The 18,990-nt window shown below is 38.5% G+C and overlaps 1 protein-coding gene across 4 annotated transcripts in view; it reads left to right on the top strand.

The window, feature by feature from the left end:
* The window catches only part of TBC1D5 (TBC1 domain family member 5), a 192,942-nt gene that overhangs the window by 157,131 nt on the left and 16,821 nt on the right, over positions 1 to 18,990 (top strand). For 3 of the 4 annotated variants that reach the window (XM_086467911.1, XM_086467910.1, XM_086467908.1), the window contains one exon: positions 7,883 to 7,982. In XM_086467911.1, the coding sequence (XP_086324037.1) occupies positions 7,883 to 7,982 (100 nt within the window). Of the gene's footprint in view, positions 1 to 4,114; positions 4,147 to 7,882; positions 7,983 to 18,990 lie in introns of all 4 variants that reach the window. The other variant, XM_086467909.1, reaches the window with a different exon arrangement.

Genomic DNA, 18,990 nt, shown 5'->3' with positions numbered 1-18,990 from the left:
TGGATAAGTTAAATTAGTAAATTAAATAAATTAAAATTTTGTTTTAAATTCCACTGTATGTAATTCATTGTTTGAAAACAGTGGTTTCTGGTTTAAATGTCAGCATATGCTGTAGACTGTTCTGTGGCTGGCATAGATCATAAAAAAATTATGGGGATGTCAACCAACATTCAGCTGTCAGGGATTCAAGATTAAAAGGTTAAATCTTTTATTTAATTATTAAATTCAAAAATTAAATCTAAATAAACTCTCACAAAATAGAAACAGTAATCACTGCATTATACTCCAGGGAAATTTACATAAAAATAGATGAGAAAGAAATTTATGCCATGCATCTGAATCTTGTTCGACATGCAGAATGTCGGATATCCAAAAAGTATACTCTGTGTTATGTTTTATGACTAAGCACTTAAGTACTGGCAAGACTCTTAGCAAGTCCCTGGCTTCAGGATTTCCTCATATCAGTCTTATTTTTCCCATTATTTTCCTGCAAATGTTTCAATACCTCATCAGAGTTATTTTCTAATTTGCCCTGCCAGTTTGCTGAGAACTCAGGGGATGTTTCCTTCATGCACTTACTATGAATACTGAAACAAATGAAAATGTGACTGGGCAAATTAATATAGAAAAAGTAACTATTAACTACCAAAAAAACCCCGCCTCTAGTTAAAGAAATCCCTGATCTGCAAATCTGTGTAGCCTGGGAGAGTATTCTGGGCAGTACCATTACATGTTTATATCGTGACATACTCTTTTCATTACACTTTACCCTACCCATCATCGACCAGCATCAAACAAGACACCAGGAAGACTGGGCCATACCTCTGACACAGTTCTGTCACTTGTTGTGTTACAGTTTTAATTGCAGTGTTATTGCTTAAACACCTTAAAAACTTTTAAATACTCTTCTCTTTGAAGATAATTTCTTTTCCGCTGCACTTAACACCTGGCAGTGCTGCCAAGTTAATTCATATTCAGAAGGATTCAGCTTTAAGATGAATGGAGTTTTGCTGTTCTGAGTGTTCATGAATGAAGTACTTGGATGTATATTGTTGTAAGGCTTTGACAACAGACTTTACTTTTCCTTGAGTTTCTACATGAGTAAAACAGAAAAAAAACCAATTTTTCTTTCATTTCCTGAACAGTAAGACTGAAAACTAAATGGTATTATGAAAGAAAGACATTACAGTCCTGATTTTGTTAGTTTGTATTCCCTGTATTCCAGCCTGTATACTTCTGTGTCAAGCTACTTGTCATGTATTTGGGAGAAAGGTTGTTTAAACTCATAAAAACAAGGTTGGGAAAGAATGGCTTCTGCCAAAACGGTATTTCTTCAGACCTTGGCTTGTGTAGGATGCTCAGTTCCAGTCAGTGCCCTCACCCATGTCCACAAACCTTATTGCAGCTTGTAAAGCAATGAGCTGTAAAAGGAGAGGATAACAGTGTCAAAACTGTAAAACCTTCTATAATCTGTTCTTGAAGGTGCTGACCACTTTCAGTTAGTCACAGCTGTTTTTCTGAAGCAGTAAAATTTGATGAAAAACAGGGTATGGAAGAGGCATCACTGATCTCATTATGATTTCAGGAGAGAAGAAAGAATATAAAAAATTTATTTCCATAGCTGTCTTTGTAAAGGTGAGAAGATAGATGAAAGGAAAGGTGATAAAATGGGAAGGATGAGCTTTGGACAAATGGAGAGCACAAGAACTGTATAGATTGGGGAAAAAAGTAGCAAAGAAATGGCAAATAATTAATCATAAAGGAATTAGTTGTCCTGGCAAAAGAAAAAAAGGAAATGTAGCAATGTAAGCAAAGTTCTGGATGTGGATAAGAAGAAAGACAAATATGAGAAACATAAATATAAGTCAAGTTTTTTTGCAGATTCAGTCTTGCCACAACAAGGAAAATAGTTGGAGATGTCTGTATGGAGGTGCTCAAATAGAGTCTTTCTTTGACTGGAGACATAAATACTAGCCTGCTTTATATTGTTAGTGAAATGTAAATCAATGTGGCAGCACAAATAATCTACTTCCTTTTCATTCTTGTATTCAATTCAAGATGTTACTGATTATCTGTAAGGCTCTACATCATCTGAAATGGTGAAGGTGTGGAAAAGTTTTTTGAGGACCCTGGGACTAAATTTCCAGAAAGTATTATTAAGCTGTTTTTATGCAAGATTGCATCACTAAATTTGCACATCTTGTTCTCCCATGTCTAACGCAGTGATTCCTTTGTTTGGTTTGCCGCTTGGTTTGTTTTTCTTCCCTATAATGCAGCTCACAATATTAGAAAATATTGAGCTTATGTGCTTTATAGGACATGTTGTTCGGAAATCTGGCATTGATTTCTTCTTTTGGTTAGTTATTTAAATGATTGATTTTTATTTTGTAGTCAACTGGTTAACCTTTGAGAGCTGTGGCTGAATGAGCTTGCATCACTGTTCACATGTTTCTGATGCTATGTGTGCCAGATCAGGTGAAAGGTCGGTTTCTCAAGAAAGCATGGACCATAATGTTTTTCTCTTGGCTTACATTTGGTCTGTTCAAAGAATTTATAAGTCTCTGTTTATGCATAAGAGAAATCAAGTCAGCACTCCTATTTGTACACAAAATAAAAATGATATCCAGGGTACTCACTTTCTCAGCACAGTGAAACACAAATGTTGGCACTTAGAGAAAAGAGCAGTGAATACTGTCTGGAAAGAATCGAGAGCATCTGCACAATGCTGGCTATAAATCGGTTGTTTCATCTAATAATGCTAAAGAATTTGACTTCAGAATACTGAAAAAAATTGTCCTTTTTTCTGAGGGGCTTTGTGATTTTGATGCTTACCTTTACAAAAACATTAAAACATTAATTTGCAGGACAATTTTAGAAAGATACTGTGAAAAGCATTTTCTTAGAAATGTTGATTAGAAGAGACCTCAGCTAAGGCTGATGCTTAGAGCAGGACAATCACTAACATTGGATCAGGTCAGTGACTTTGAATAGAAACTCTACCACTTCTTTGGGTAGCCTCTTCCAGTGCTGCAATGCTTTTCTAATGAATATTTTCCTAATGACAAATTTGAACCTTCTGAGGGGCAATTTTGGGCCATGGTCCCTTCTATGTCATCTGCCACTGCTGGGGAGAGTTTCATTACATCACCTTTGTAGCTCCATGTAGTTGCAGGCAGGCTCCCAGCAGATGCCCCTTAGGCTCCTCTTTACCAAAATAAACAAGCCCAACTTCCTTAGCCTGTCCTCTAGACCTGTAACCATCATAGTGGCCCTGCACTGGATGTTTCTCAACTTCCTTCCTGAACTGGAGGTCCAAAACATTATTCAAGGTAAGGCCCCACAAGCACTGCGTAGGGGGCGGGTAATGACTTTCCTGAAACTGCTGACCACATTCCTCCTAATGTAGCCCAGTGCACTGTTTACATTATTCATGATAAGAGATCTTTATTAGTTTATAAACAACTCTGCAGCCACTGTAGCCTCCCAATCCTTTTCAGCAGACCTGAAACACAGCAAGTTCCTCTGCACTGATGCATTGAGGTTTTCTCCTCAGGTGCAGAGTTTTGCACTTACTGAAGTTTCTAAAACACAAACCTCAAAAAGGTTTCTTTTGCCTAGGCTTCCAGTGTCCCATGGTGTTTCTGAATTAAAGTTCTACCAATCTGCATGTCAGCCATACCTCCTGATTTTACATCATCTGAAAATCTACTGAGTGTGCATTCTATCTCCTCATATGAGCTGTTGATGAAGATACTGAACAGTATCTTCATAGCAGTCCATTAGTTACTGTGCTCATTTCCAACCACTAACCAGACATCAAGCCATTGACTACTCTTTGAGCTTGGGGGTCTGACCAATTTTCAGCCCACCTACAGTCCTTTCATTCAGCCCATACTTCGTCATATTGTAAATTATGATGCTTTTGGAAATAAGTCTCAAAAGCCTAACTAAAGTAAAATTACATTGTGTTCACTCCTCTCCCTTCATCTGCATGGCCAGTCATTTCATCATAGTGGGCAACCAAGTCGGTCAAGTATGATTTGTTCTTGATAAGTCCTTGTTGACTTTTCTTGATTATCACTTTGTCCTCTACATGTTGGAAATCGATTCCAAGAGGACATGTCCACGATTTTTCCAAGGACTAAAGTGAGGCCAACCATTGTACAGTTTCTTAGATCCTCCTTCTCACTTTTCTTTAATACAGATGCAAAATTAACCTTTCTCCAGTCATCAAGGATGTCCTGTAATAGCAGTGATTTCTCACGGATGATAGCCAGTGGTGTTGCAATCACATTGTCAGCTTTTTCAGTACCAGTGGGTGTATCCGATGTGGCCCCATGTGTTTGAACGCATAATACTTCTTCAGGTGTTCACCAGCATATTCCCACACACACTCTTAGCCATCCCTCTCCTTCCCAAACTGTACATGAAGAGGTCTGGGAGCAGACTTGTCCTAAAAAGTGAGCAGCAAAAATGGTATTGAGTGCTTCATCCTTTCCTGTATCATCTATCATTATCTTATCTCCCCTAGTAAGCAATAGACATACATTTTCTTTGAACCTCCTTTTGCTGGTCTCTACTCGTAAAATTCCTTCTTGTTACCCTTCAATGTCCCCCATTAATTTTAGCTGCAGCTGGGTTTTTGTCCTTCCTAGTTTTGTTCCTGTGCCCAAACAGTGATTGTGTGCTTGTCCTTTGTTTCCTGACATTGTTTCCACATATGTGCTCTCCATTTCCACCATTTCCATCTCCATATGTGCTTTTCCCATTATAGTTCGTTAAGAAGCTACTTACTCAGCCAAGCAGACCTTCTGCATACCTTGTCTGTATGTGCTGCTTCCTCATGTATTAAGTTAGGTCCCTGTTCTGTGACAGAGTCTTCCTCACTAGATTCGTAAGTCTGTTCACAAAGACGTTCTTCCCTCTCTTTGCTAGGTAGACCTATTCTGTAAGTTGTCTTTCCTCATCAAATTGGGTGCCACAAGCAAAATGGTTGAAGCCTAGCTCATCCCACCAAATATGTAGCCATATATGGTCTACTGCTATCCAGGCTTTTCCCTTTTGCCATAGATTAAAGAGAAACACCACCAGAATTCCTGTCCCCTTCACCCTTGCTCAAGAGTCCTGCAGTCACTTTTGACCTGAAATGGTTTCACATCACCATGTCATTGGTGTAGTCATGAATATCCAGAAAAAATGTTCACCTGATGTTCTCCTTAGGTGACCTCAAACAGTCTTTCAGGAACGCCACAAACTGAGGCTCCATGCAAGCAAAAAACCTCCCTAGTTGATGAGTCTGGCTGGAAGAGAGTCACCAGCCACTCACTGTCACTCATCACTTTCTCTTGGTGGTTCTCTGATATGGTGTCCAACCTGGATACTTCCTCTAAGGGAGCTTGTTCTTCCCCTCTGCTGCCTGGGATCTGCACCCCTGGGCAGCCCTCCTGCTGTCAGAAGTCACAAGATTCCTGTTTCCACCCTCTTAGGAGCGCATGTCTTCTTCCCACTGCGTCTTGTCTGGGTTACACCTTCTCTGTCTGATGCAGTGAAACACACTTGCCTCTTCTTGCAGCTCCTCACCTGCTGCTGCGGCAACTGCAACAGAGCAAACCTCCCTCCAGGGAGGTCACCCTCGGGGGTCCGTCTGCACAGAGGTTGCCACAGCACGGCCAGTGACAGCAGGGGCAGGGGTTATGTCTTGTAGCAAGTTGTCACCATTTGGGTGTTGTCTTCTTATGCAAACAGCATATCTGAGTCTCTCATGTCAAGTGCCCTTGCTGAGGGTGCCAGGTAAGTCAGAAACTCCCAAGTGCGTTGTGCAAGATTTCCCACTTGGCAGGAAACCCCTTGCACCGTCTGTGAGTTCCCAGCCACAGTACCCTCCTTCGTGAGTGCTGGGTCTGCTGAACATCTCTGCTCCCCATGCTGCCTCCTAACATGCTGAAAGAACGGTGGATGTAGTTTACTCAGCACCAGTCTCACTTGCCAAATGAAGAGGTACTCTTGTACAGTTGAAAAGGTTTGTTTCAGAACCTGCCCAAGTGGATAGAGCTGTCCAAAAGCATTTTAAAATCAATTTCCTACAGTTCTGATCCATGAATAAGAAAAAATAGTGTTGGAAACATGGAAATATTTATTATCAGAAGTTAAATTTGCTTATTACCTTGCAGGAAAGAAACTGGGTTTCAATTACTAACTAATGATTCTAGAATTTGATTATGTTATTTTATAATAAAATACTCAAATATTGTCACGTTTCCCTATCTTAGGGCTGCATTTGCAGTGCACTGGCAATTTAAAATTTATGGTAGATTATTTTTTGCAATCACTGGCTGTATGTACTAGAAAAAAGTCTTCTGCAGGGACATTGCTTGAATAGAAATAGCAATGCATAGGCTGCAGACTTTTAAAGAGGTTAGTTTTTCAGCAACTATGAATTGGCAGTATAAAATCAATCCCTTTGAGGCTTAAGTGGTCAAGGCTGAGTAAAATAAGGTGAGGGTATATTAATTTAAGGAAATAGCAAAGAAAAAATGTTTAATGTCTGTAGATTGTTAGTGTGAGGAAAAGGTGTGTAGGGAAAAGTGATTTTGGTACATCTTGCAAATTGCTGCTGTTAAGTTTCTTTTTATTTATCAATTGCTTTTGGATATATGCTATATTAGTGCAATGTCTCTTTTCCTTGTGTCTTGGTTTGAAAGACAGGTGTCTGCTGAGGAAGGCAGGAGCCTCCCTTGAAATGGAAAATGCAACCCCCTTCCCTCCAAATTATTATAATTTTGAAATTAAGGGGCCTTCAGGCAAAGATATGGAGAATAGGAATAACAATTCTTTACTAATATATATATATATATATATAACACAAGGCAGGAAAAAAAACCAACCCACTGGTTTACACTGGCAGAGTCAGAAATACAACCTGCCACCCTGTTAGGGTGGCAGTAGCAGTCCGATAAGATGGTGGCTGCAGTCCTCCTGAAGTGATGGATGTAGTTCTGGTGAAGCAGCGATCAGGTAAAAGGGTCTGGTCTTCCTGCGAAGGTCCAGTGGTAGGTAGGTAGCTCTTGTCCTCTGGAACTCCAGTGAGGGGGGAAAAACTCCTCCGGGAATCCAGTGGAAGAAGGCTGCTAGGGTGTTCGAGACCTCAGTTTTTATTTGGCATGGACTGCTTGGCTCCTTCCCCCCGGGCGGAGCATCTCACAATGGGATGGGGAGTCGTGAGGCAGTTCCTTGATGGGCCATTAACAGGAGATAGCCCAGGAGCGAGTTATCGATGGGTCAGGCGATAAGGCATTGTTGTGCCCAGTAACAGAAGATAGTCCAGAGGGGGGAGGCAGGGAGCACCGCCCCACCTGGTCTCAACAGCTCCTGAAGGTGGTAATAGAATACTTTTTTTGGGCACATTTTACACTGTAACCTAGGACACCTTGGCTCTGACTCAATTTCTGGCAGAGATTAAGATCACTTGTACCTTTAAATCGTGATTATTTCATTCTCTTTATTTTTCTGATCAGTTTCAGGTTTTTTCATTTGAAATGTAATTCATACTGTAATGTTCAGTAATCTCCATCAATATCTGTAAAAGAAATATGAATCATTGGATAATGTAGACAGATTTTTATTAGACTCTTTAGAAGGTAAAAGGGCAGTATTAATAAACACTGAAAAATTAAAACCAAACCCTATTTCCATGAGATGACAGAATAATTTAAAGATCTTTTGATAAATACAGTTGGAAGGTGATTATTTTTTCCAAAATTTTCTCAAGAACAGAGGAAGAGGAAAAATTAGAAGATGCCTAAATGTGTCAGAGGTTAGCTTACCAATTTTATTGTGTATCATAAAAAGGTGAGTTTTAATGCTAATAACCTCTTAATTTCAGGAGGAGGAATTGGAGGCCCAGATTTCATTTCTACAAGGACAACTAAATGACTTGGAAGCCATGTGCAAATATTGCGCAAAGATGATGAACACACATCTTGGTAAGTGCAGTACCCCGTATTAACCTGTAAATCTTTGCAAAGGCTCTTCTCGTGTTTGTATTAGACCTAAAATAATATTTATGTAGTACAGTGCATATTAATTTATAAGCCAAGAAGAAGATTGAATTGATGTACCCAGTTCTGTCAGATGCTGCCAACCACTGTCGTACTTGTAAACTTCATAGTATGATAGTCACTGATGATGCTGAAAAAAGAGCAGAGCCTCTTTAGCACATATGCCCTTTGTCTGTTCCTAAGATTTCTTGTATTGAAATGACATGCTGGAGCTCACAGCGTGTGAGCTTACACTTTTTAAGCCCATTTGCAGTTCAACAGTCCCAGAACAATACTTGATGCGTGCAGTGGTAGTTGTATAAAATTTAGATGCTTTCATTAAATGTAGCATCACAATCTATGCTGATCACCTTCAGTATGTAAAAATGTGTTGGTATAGGCTGGCTAGTTTGTAATATTTTGCTCAGACAGGCAGAAATATAGTAAGATAGAAGTCAGTAAATTTGGAACAGAATCAGCAAAGACTCCAGTCTAAAATTCAGCTTACATATTGCTGAGACAAATCAGAGAAAGTAACAGAAAGCTGCAATCAATTCAAGTGCAAATATGCTTAGCTATGCTGTGATAAAAGCAGCATTTTTAAACTGTGTTGAACTGAACTCCAAGGTTAGTATACTTAGCTATGTGAAAAAGCACTGTTGTTAAGAAAACAGGGCACAACTGCAATAATTTTAAGGTTTATTTATAGCCTGCAACATCTAAGCAAAATAAATTAAAGTTGAGTATTTCAGTGGGTGGATCTAAGTATGACACCTAAGTTTGCCAGGTCAAAAGGATCAGATTTGAAAGCCATACTATACTTGTATTTTCATTTTCTTTTATGTGAGTGTTTTAGTAGCCACTGTTACGAGCCTAGGAAAAGCTATAAATATTGTGTTATTTGTAAGTTTGGAATCACAGCCTTCAGAAGCCAAGTGTAAACCTCTAACCCCAACAGCTTTAGTCTGATGTATTGTATTGCTTCTGTGAGGGTACATGAGCAATGATGAGACTAGAAGCAAGCAAAAGGGATAAATTATTGGCTACTGAAATGATGGGGGAAAGATTACTGTGTCAAGAAGAGCTGAAGTTTCTTTCCTTTGGGAAAGAAGACGAGGAGTGTTTAGCAGGGTTACCAGTTGAAGCTCAAGCATAAGCATTTCACCAGCTACGGCTCTGGACTAGAGATCAGAATAAACCCAGACAAAGATACTTTAAGTAGTCTTTTGGCACTGGATCATGAAATGAACACAAAAGATTTTTGGTAATATCTAGGTGTTAAATTCCTCTTCCCAAATATATTATAAACAAAAACATTCAGGGCCAGTAGTCTCCCGAGAGCATCGTGGAGCAGTTTGTTACCCTCTCAGGACAGGGAAAGCCATCCCTTACACAGCCTTGGCTGCAGGAGTGCACTGGGTGGATTGTGGCACCCTGCAGTGCTCTCAGAGCCTTCCAGCCTAGTTTCTTCTAAGTCCCACTCTCTGTACTTCTTCACAATATTCCTGCATGACTTGTCAACATCATGGGCTATTAACTTTGTAAATTTGGGTTACACTGATGCGTTTAAATCCTATAGAGATTAGCAGTTAGGCACAGACTGAGATACCACCAACCTTCTGTGCTTGTAGCGAACTGATGAAGTTAGGTATCCCCGAATCAGCCAGCAGATGATCCACGGCAAGGCAGGAAAAAAACAGCAGGATTCTTGCTGATCTGACCTGTGCACATTCCCTTCTGACCTGAAATCTGTCCATCATGTTCATCCTGGTGATCTGAGCGGCACATACCAGCAGGCTGTCCAAGAAAACAGATTCTCTATAGTATCACAGAACACCCCCTGAGGATTGTCACCACTGTTCAGCCACTGCTCAGGGCTTCAGGGAATGGCAGCAAAATAAAACTCAGAGCATGTCTGGTCATTTCCGGGTTAAGGGAAAAGTTAGTAGGGGCTGCTACTGCACCTGGTCTGGTTCCCCCCAGGTATCTCTTGCCCATGAAAATTGCTTCATTTGAGAGACCACAGAGCAGATAATGATGAGTTGTATCACCCCTCCTGTTATCTGTCAGGACACTTAACTTCAAGGATATTACTTCTTCCTGTGAGGCTGAGTTTTTCTGACTTCATCATCCAGCTTCTGGCTCTTGTAACATTCTTGATAGCAAGGTTGAAAATCCTCATTTAACTTACCTATACGCAGTGAGCAAGTAATCTCTCAACACTGTCTTTGTTAGGTTGGACACTTGAAGATTCATTTTATATGGGTTGCTTTTTTAGACCTGTTAATTATTATGGTTTTCCTTTGAATTCTTCAGGGTTTTCATACGCCTTTTGAAGTGGGTTAATCAGATCAGGATATGCTGTACCAGCACTTGGCTCAGCAAAGTGGTTACTCAGCGAAGGGAAGGTCATCCCGCTACTCTTATGTGGCGTTCCTCTTTTTAAACATTTTAAATGCAGCATCACATTGGTGCTCTTTGATAGTGGTGGGTTGAGGTGATAATCCTTTATGACCTTTACAATTTGGTGAATCACAGCTTTCTAAACAGAGGATTTTATCCTGTAGGTAAGATCAGGAAATGTTTATTTCCATACGTGTTCCTTGCATTCAATTATGTTAAAATTCACTTCTTGTCATTTGGCTTTTTAGCTGAATAATTCAGGTAACTCTGCATCTACCACTCTACCTGCAGATTCAGCCATCATACATTTAATAGTTGTCTAAATTATTGCTAAAAACATACGGATATATAAAATTTCAGAAGCCTTCCAGAACTAATTCCTTTAACAAAGAGTTAGGCAACATTTTTAAGAATTATCAATAAGTCAGTTTTTTAGTTTAAGGCCTACCTTTTAAATTTAATAAAGTTTAAAGTTCTTATTTTTAAAAACTGACATTAAATATTGACATTTTAACCACTTTTTCCAGACTTTATTACTCAACTGATACTCTTTTTCCTGTATTGACTGCATTATATTTGGAGGTCACTTACTAACAAAACAATATTCATTCAAGCTTGTAAAAATACATTTCCAGTGACAATTCACCACAGATTTATTTAATTGCACTATAAATCAGAATGTCAAACAATTATAGAATGTTCTTTTCGCAGTTTCCAGTGAGATAATTCAGAATTTTTGGGCCATCGTTTTCAGATTCTTTCCCTTGCAAAGGGAGATCCTGATGACTGTCTGGTGTGATTACTTCATGACAGAAATGAGGTGTTGTAGCTGAAAAATTATCAAAATTACAACAATGCCAACTATTCTGTTTTGAATGACTAGTGATTTATTTATAAATTAAAATCTATTTATATCAAATCCAATTATACCAAGAATATTTTTATATGATGGCTTTTTAGAAAATAATTTCATTTAATTAAAAAATTATCCTTTTTGTCCTATAATGACATTACATTTCTTTACCAAGAGCATTGTATTTTATATATGTTTCAGCAGATATCTGCCAATACTGCATTTTCTATGCACAGAGCATGAGGAAAGACCATAGGGATAGAACAGCAGTTTTTATTTTGTTCATATATTCAAAGATGCTTTCATTAAATGTTTATCTCCTTCCGTAAATGAACCACACAATGTACCACATAGCAACGACATGATTAACTGCTTGTAATATCAGGAGATGTTACCATGGGAATGAATGATGGTTCTGAACTATTAGTACTTAGCACTATGTGTAGAAATTAGAAATAAGTTTTTGATTATGAAAACAGAGGAAAGTCATTCTGTGATCTTTTTCTCCTTCTTAGGGCCATGCATTAGGAAGAGCTTTACTTTTCTGCCCCCACTCCCCTAACCACTGAAGAACTGCTAGGGTGGAATGCCTTTTAATGCCTCCAAGGACAAATGTTGAAATTTTTGTATGTAAAATGGCCAGACAGGAAAACAGATTTTGCTTCTGTTCCCACCCTTTTTCACAAGCTTGTGATAGCTTTCAAATAATAATAATAATAATAATATGTTCAATTTTTCCACTAAAGAAATGAAGATACATCCAATCTTGTAAGCCTGTCCTGCGACTTTGTTCGCAATATAAATGCAGAATATTACTGAGCTGATAGTGAAAAAGTGTTGTTGCCATAGCTATTACTGCTCCAGCATCATCACAGATACATTTTCTTGATGTAACTTTTTCACATACACTGGCCTTTTTCGGGAAATAATACTCTCCCTGGTGCATTCAGTAATATGGTAATGTTCTTCAGCGTTTTTCTTTCTGTGAGGTAGTTTTCTGTTATTGCACATAAATACCTCAAGGCTCAATGATTCAGAAAGCCATAATATACAGTTAAGTATTACAATATTATAACCTGTCATGTTATTTACTTTTTGAAGAATTTTGATTGTTTCCTCCTTTCTTTCACTATGTGGAAAGAAAACCATCAGGCTGGCAAGAGTATTCAGAACATTTTCCCTGGTAGATGTGACCTCTGTTTAGTGTCTTAGAGGAAATCATGAATAATTTCTCTAAGAGCCATGCACCCAAACACCACTCAAAAGTCCCCATGGTATCTGCTGGAAAGCTTCTCGCTTGTCCTTCGTATTTGACATGGAATGAGTTTGAGCTGTTAGTTCAACATGAAGTCAGTCTGGAGGTCTCGAAGAGCAAAGCTTCATTACATCCCAGGCTCAAGCCAACACAGGGCTGTTAAACAGCAGTTCAAGTGACACCAGTTAATGACACTGCCATCTGACACCATCTGCTAATCTAGTATCTTTAGGGTTTGGACCATATCATCATTAACCCAGGATTAAAGCATAGCCTCTTAACAAAAAGTGAATTAAAACCCTGGAGAAGTATCAGTCCTCCACAGGCAAGTACTAATATGAGAGATTGTGAAGGATGTTATGAGCTTGCCAGTTTTGTTCCACAGAAAAATGTCATCTCTTTGTAAGGGACAGGAACTAATCCATCACTGTTCTCTAAGACAGAAGAACCTACCATTTGCTTCTGACAGAGACATAGTTTCAGACCTCCAAGTGTGTGAAAGTTTACCAAATAATTAACACATGTAGTACAGGAAGTCCTTTTCATGAGAAGCAATTTAAAGGAACATTGGTTCGGTATTAACTTGGATATGGGGATCTTTATATAGAAACTATTCTTTTTTGATGGGCAATTTGTCAGGTTATGAAAGTAGAGAAACTAAGGTCATTCCACACTTGCTTTTGCTTAAGGGCAGCACTATGTAAATGCAGAAGGTTGCTTCCCCAGCTAGCTGAGATTCAGAAGCAATTTAGCTGCTTTCTCACAGCTAATAAGCCCTGCAGACTCATACCAGCTCTGCAAAGAATTAGCTCACAGCGTTCTGCACAACACCCTAGAAATATGTGCAGAGGTACCCAATTATACAGAAGAAACATGAGTCTGCCTGGTTTTATTAATTTCATCTTCATAATGGTGCTGCTAAAATTGAGCCAGCTGCTAGAGAGACATTCAGGTGGGTGTCAGAAATACGTTGCTCGATATCCAGGTTTTTAAATCACTTCTTATCTTGGAGGCAACATCACAAAAACCTCTCGGCTCTGACCCACCTCTAGTGAGTTTATGCTTAAGCATGCTGACTCTGCTAAGCCAAAGCAAATAAATCTTCTCTGAGCTGTACAGGACTGGTTGGGTTGTCCTTATGGTGCATTTTCTAACATGACTTCTGCTATCTGTAATATGTTGCTATGTCCTTCACCGGTATTCCAGTACATCTCTGCCACTCCAGTGTGGATTAAGGAAGGGATATGGAAAAGTGAAGTTTTCGTCCCCTCTTCTTCCAAACACCACCAGCATTCTGCCACTGGAATGACAAGTCAGCTCTCAGCTATCATAGGTAGCCTGTAGAGAACTGTACAGATTTACAAAATGCCGAGAAGTTACAGCATCACAGTAACAAAAAAATGAAAGCAGTGTTTTGAGAGCTCTTCGGATGGGATTGCAGGACGTGTCCCTGCCGCAGCCATCAGGCCATGCTGGCAGTTATAAAATTCCATGCTCATGGCAGGGGGGGATGGACTAGATGACCTTTAAAGGTCCCTTCCAACCCAAACTATTCTATGATTCACTTACATTTACGCTGCCTGACATCTCGCAGACAAGTATTATTTGGAAGACTTATTAAACACAGTTCAAAGCTGGCTTTTCACTGATTATTGCAAGCACCATGAGCAAGGAAGGAAAAATATAAAAACAGAGTAATGAAAACTTACAGGATATAGTTGCTAGTATAATTTTAGTTACTGTGTGAAACAGCACCTTTAAAGGCTTAATTAGACTGACATAATCCGTCCCTCTTTTAACAGTCAATGCAATTGTTACAAGGATGCATTTTATTATAGGGATCTCCTTCCAGTTGTGGAAGGAGAGGAGAAAATTTGCTTAATTGCCCATTATTTAGGAGCTGTTATATTGCCCAATATAGATCTGGATGCAGTACTTGTTACACATATGCAAGATACTACTGAATTCTTGTTTTATGTATCATGTGATGAGATGAAGCGTAATGACATTTTTGTAAGGATAAAATGAAATGGAAATTATTCTGCTGCCCTGGGTTGAAATGAAATACTTTAGCATTTGTGGAGGAAGTAAGTGCATTAAATGTGTTCTGTTTTGCTTGGGACATAAATAAAATAATCCATAGTTTATAAACCCAGTGTGATTAGGAATGCTATAAGTAAAAAAAGGCCACATCAAACACAACCCATGAGTCTAAGGGGATTGTTCCCTTGGTTAAGAATAAGGATGTAAAATAGCCTACAAAACCAGCTTATAAATAACATCAACAAATTTATTAAACCAAATACAGGAATGGTTACTGGGAAACAAATATTTGTTGTGTAGCATGACTTTCAGAATGTCACTGCTGGTCATGCTCTATATATATATGTAGGAAGAATAAAAGTGTAATTCTTCATGCCCCATGAATTTTAGCCACACTTTTGTTCCTTGAGCATAACTTTTAAGGTCAAAAAGACACAGTTCAACTGATAGAGAGCTACTTTCTACAATAACTGTGCCAATTCTGAAAGTCCAACTATGGTCGGCACCTACAGATCCTTTCATCCCAGTAGTCTGGATGAAAAGGAGAAGATTAAAATAATGAAGCTTACACACCCTATCATTACCTAATTACAGCTTTCCCTGGAATTTTCAGTGAATTCCTGTCACAATGTTTACTTCCATTGGCCTCTTGCTTCTTTCCATTTGTTTGGTGAACATCTCCCTGCTGTTAACAGCCACTGACAATCCACCCTTTCCTTCCCAGCATTTCCTAGGCATTGGTTTCTCTTCTGATGTCAGAGGAATAAAACTTTGGCATAAGCTAAATTCTGGCATGACTGAATTGTTAATTTCCCCGTTATTGCCATAAAGATCTTTGGCATTATTGTTGCTGAACCTTGCCATAGTCACTAGTTGCTTATTTTCGTATTCTTCAGGATCCTCCTTTAATTTAAATCATTACAGGTATGTTGTAACCAGCCAGGTTAGCAGAAGCATGTATGATACATTTCACTCTTCACACTTTGTTTAGCCTTTCAGGGTCACCCATCATGTTCAGAATACATGGCACCGTTAGAGGAAGGGCATAGAGCTACTTGGGTGGCATAGAGCTACTTGAGTAGCTCTTGAGACAGCAACTGTTTTCACTGAAGAAGACTGCAGTATGTAGACTCCATCTTCAGAGCAGAGGAGCAGCATCGCTCAGGACTGTACAGAGGTAGCAGACAGAAAGTCAGTACATTTGTCAACTCTGCACAAGAGATTCGAAAGAATGGGGAACAAAATTAAGACAAACAGAGGAAAATGGCTTTCCTTTAACATGCATTTCTAATTATTTTTATTAATGTGAATGTAACCACACTTCACAGCTTGGGTTGACTTGCTTTTCAGTTATAATCCGGGCACAAATCCAGCACTGCTGTCAGTAATCCACTCCTAAGGACTTCTGAAGAAGTGATACAAGTATGTCTCAGGGCTTGCAGCATCTTTTTTATTTTTTTAAACCAGTTTAAGTCAAAGTCTAAGAGACAAAACAGTTTCATGTGCCACTCCAGACACTACTGAATGGACGTACTGTACAATTCATTCATTGCTGACATCCAGCTTCTCAGGCAATGAAAGAGAAATTGCAGTTGTCTTACCCAAAACCCAAATACACTCCATGGACACTTAAAAAGTCTTTGATAGCATAACACTGATTTTAGGAGTATTGCCCAATCTCCTCATGGCACGTCTGACCCTAATATGTTCTCCTATTGCAGAAATGCCATAGGTTAGAAGCAAAAGTTGGTAATGAACAGAGAATATAGTTAATAGACTGAGATTTCTTCAATGGAGGAAAAACCACAGGATAATCATAAAAGTCTCCAAAATTTTTTTAAAAAAAAAGGTATACAATATGTGTGAGTAATTAACACAAAATAGTTGGAATGATACAGTGAGGTTTATAGATCAGCCCCATTCCTTCTTCCCTGCCTCCTGGAGATCGCAATTCAAGTGTTTTTGCTTATCAACCTCTTATCTTTAAAGAGAACTGAAAAGTCCTGTAGTTGTAGTCAGGATCCATAATTTCTTTGTGTACACTACTTGAAAATTGAAAGCACCTGTTTCAAACTGCGTATTCCTTCCTAATAAATAGTAGTCTTCAGTTTTGATGCTTTAACTTTTCTTCCAGGTTAGCATAGCTGTAGGAAACATACTATATACTGAGCAGCAGCCACAATAATTATGTCAGTAACATGTACCGGATGTATGTATTATCTCCTGTGTCAGTATCAATTGTCTTCATTGATGTTCAGTTCACCTCAGAAGAAACAACTATCCAAGACTTAAATCATGGGCACTCTGTAGATTTTAACCTGAAATACGTTGCAACATCCTTTTTTTTTTCCTGAATGTCTGCACAATTTCACCAGCTTCATAGCGCAGAAAACTGTGGATGTTTTTTAATTGAGAAATGTAAACTAACCTTTTGCATGCAATGTTTTAACTAGTAATTGTCCAGTATATTAGACAAAACTTGCACAGACTAAAATCAACACACACCCTCAATACAAGTTATTTAGTTATGGTTCTTAAATATCAGTTAATTAGGTAAATATTTAAACAGTTTGTTGGTGATGTACCTGATCCAAAATGTAGAAGCTGTCTGAAGAGTCAATGTACATTGTTTGACCCTTAGTCTTTCAAGAATAAAGTATGCAAAGCTAGCCTTTTATAATAGTCTTTACAGTGGAAAAGAGCATAAAATGGAACAGGGTATACTTCCCTTACACACAGAAGTAACCAGATACAGCATGCTTTAACTTCATATGGGTTTCTCCACACAGGTCAAACTGGAGCTAACTGGAATGAAATCATTTGTATGCCTCATCGTTTCCATAAGTCCTCACTTTAAGCAATTATGTTGGGAGAACAGTAGAAACTAATAACTGCAACAGTGTTTTTCTTACAGATAATGAAAACTCTAAACAATGATCAGTTAAAGGAAAATACATGGTCATATATTCAGAAGTACTTATTAACACAGGTTGTTAATTCTATACTGGAGAAAATTATCTCATAGAGAACTTTTAGAACGACTTTCACAGTTTGTTGTCAGTTATTATATATGTGACGTGCATTGTAGAAAATCCCTTAAGAATGTTTGAAATGGAATTTCAGGCATTTGTGGATGTTTACTTTCAAAACTCTCCATCTATCCAGGTTTTTATGTAGCATTTGCCACAATGGTATTTGAGTAAATCATTCTGCTTGTAAAATCAGAAATGGTTTTAATGAGTTCAACCATACAACAAGTAGAAAACGTTATATTTTCAAAATCTCTATATGTTCTACAATAACTGTCTTTTACACAACCATGGCAATTTTAGGATGTAATGTCTACAATCTCTTGCAGTGTGAAGGAAATGTTTAGATCATAAGGAAGGGAAAATGTGTAGTTTCCCCTTAGGAAAGGTTTCGATTTCTTACGGCTATTAAGTTTGTCACTTACGCAGAACGAATTCTCATTTGCTTGTCACTTCACACCAGAGTAACTTTGCTATTTCTAGTGAATGTAAACAGCAACAGGAAGAGAGGAATTTTGCAAAAGGAGAGGGAGAAAAAAAGTTGTTTTGAACTCTAAGAAAACTATGTTGCTTAGAAGTGCTTAGAGGCTGGTGGTCCTAGTAGGTGTTTGCAGTCATGGGTAAAGAGTTTCAGTGAGCAGAATGGAGATGGAGAAACATGGAGCGCACAAAACAATAGCTACTACATAGATGTCATTTGTCTTAACAGTAGTCAGCATGGTACGTTCATGTAAGGAGTGTGGGATGGTACAGCCTGTCATCACCATCAGGGCCAAAACTTCATCAAAAAAGTTAGCCCTTCATAGGAAGAGCACACTGTCACCTGCCATGGGAGACACAGTGCCTGTGCTCTTTTGTATTCTCTTTGAAAGCACAGGTTCTCTGGGAATACACTCTTGTCCTGGTGCACCTTGGCACAGACACAAGGTGTATGCTAAGCATAAATTGCTTATCATGTGTAAATTAGAGTTCATAATTAAGAGTTGAGCTTGCCTTTCAACAAGGGGTGGGCAAAATGACTTCACGACCCTGCCAACCTCATTTTCTGTACATCTGTGATTCTGTGCATTGCTGTGAGTCCATGGCTGGTGACTTTTTACCACATATTTCTCTGATGTCACAAGCATTACCACACATTAAATATTGATAAAAAGTGTTGGTGCTCCACATATGACACATGAATCGGAAGTATATACTGTATAAATACATAATTTATGTTACAATAAATATTTTTAAAAATGCAATACTTCATGAAGAATTTAATACTTCAGATTTTTAAGATCCTTAAATTCTTTAACACTCAAATGTTGGTAAGTGATGCTTTTGATATAATGCAGAATTGTTACAATGAGAGTTGACATTCACAATGAG

This window comes from Leptosomus discolor, chromosome 7, assembly GCF_034619465.1.
Source record: "Leptosomus discolor isolate bLepDis1 chromosome 7, bLepDis1.hap2, whole genome shotgun sequence".
Taxonomy (NCBI): domain Eukaryota; kingdom Metazoa; phylum Chordata; class Aves; order Leptosomiformes; family Leptosomidae; genus Leptosomus; species Leptosomus discolor.
This window is presented reverse-complemented; position numbering and strand designations above follow the sequence as displayed.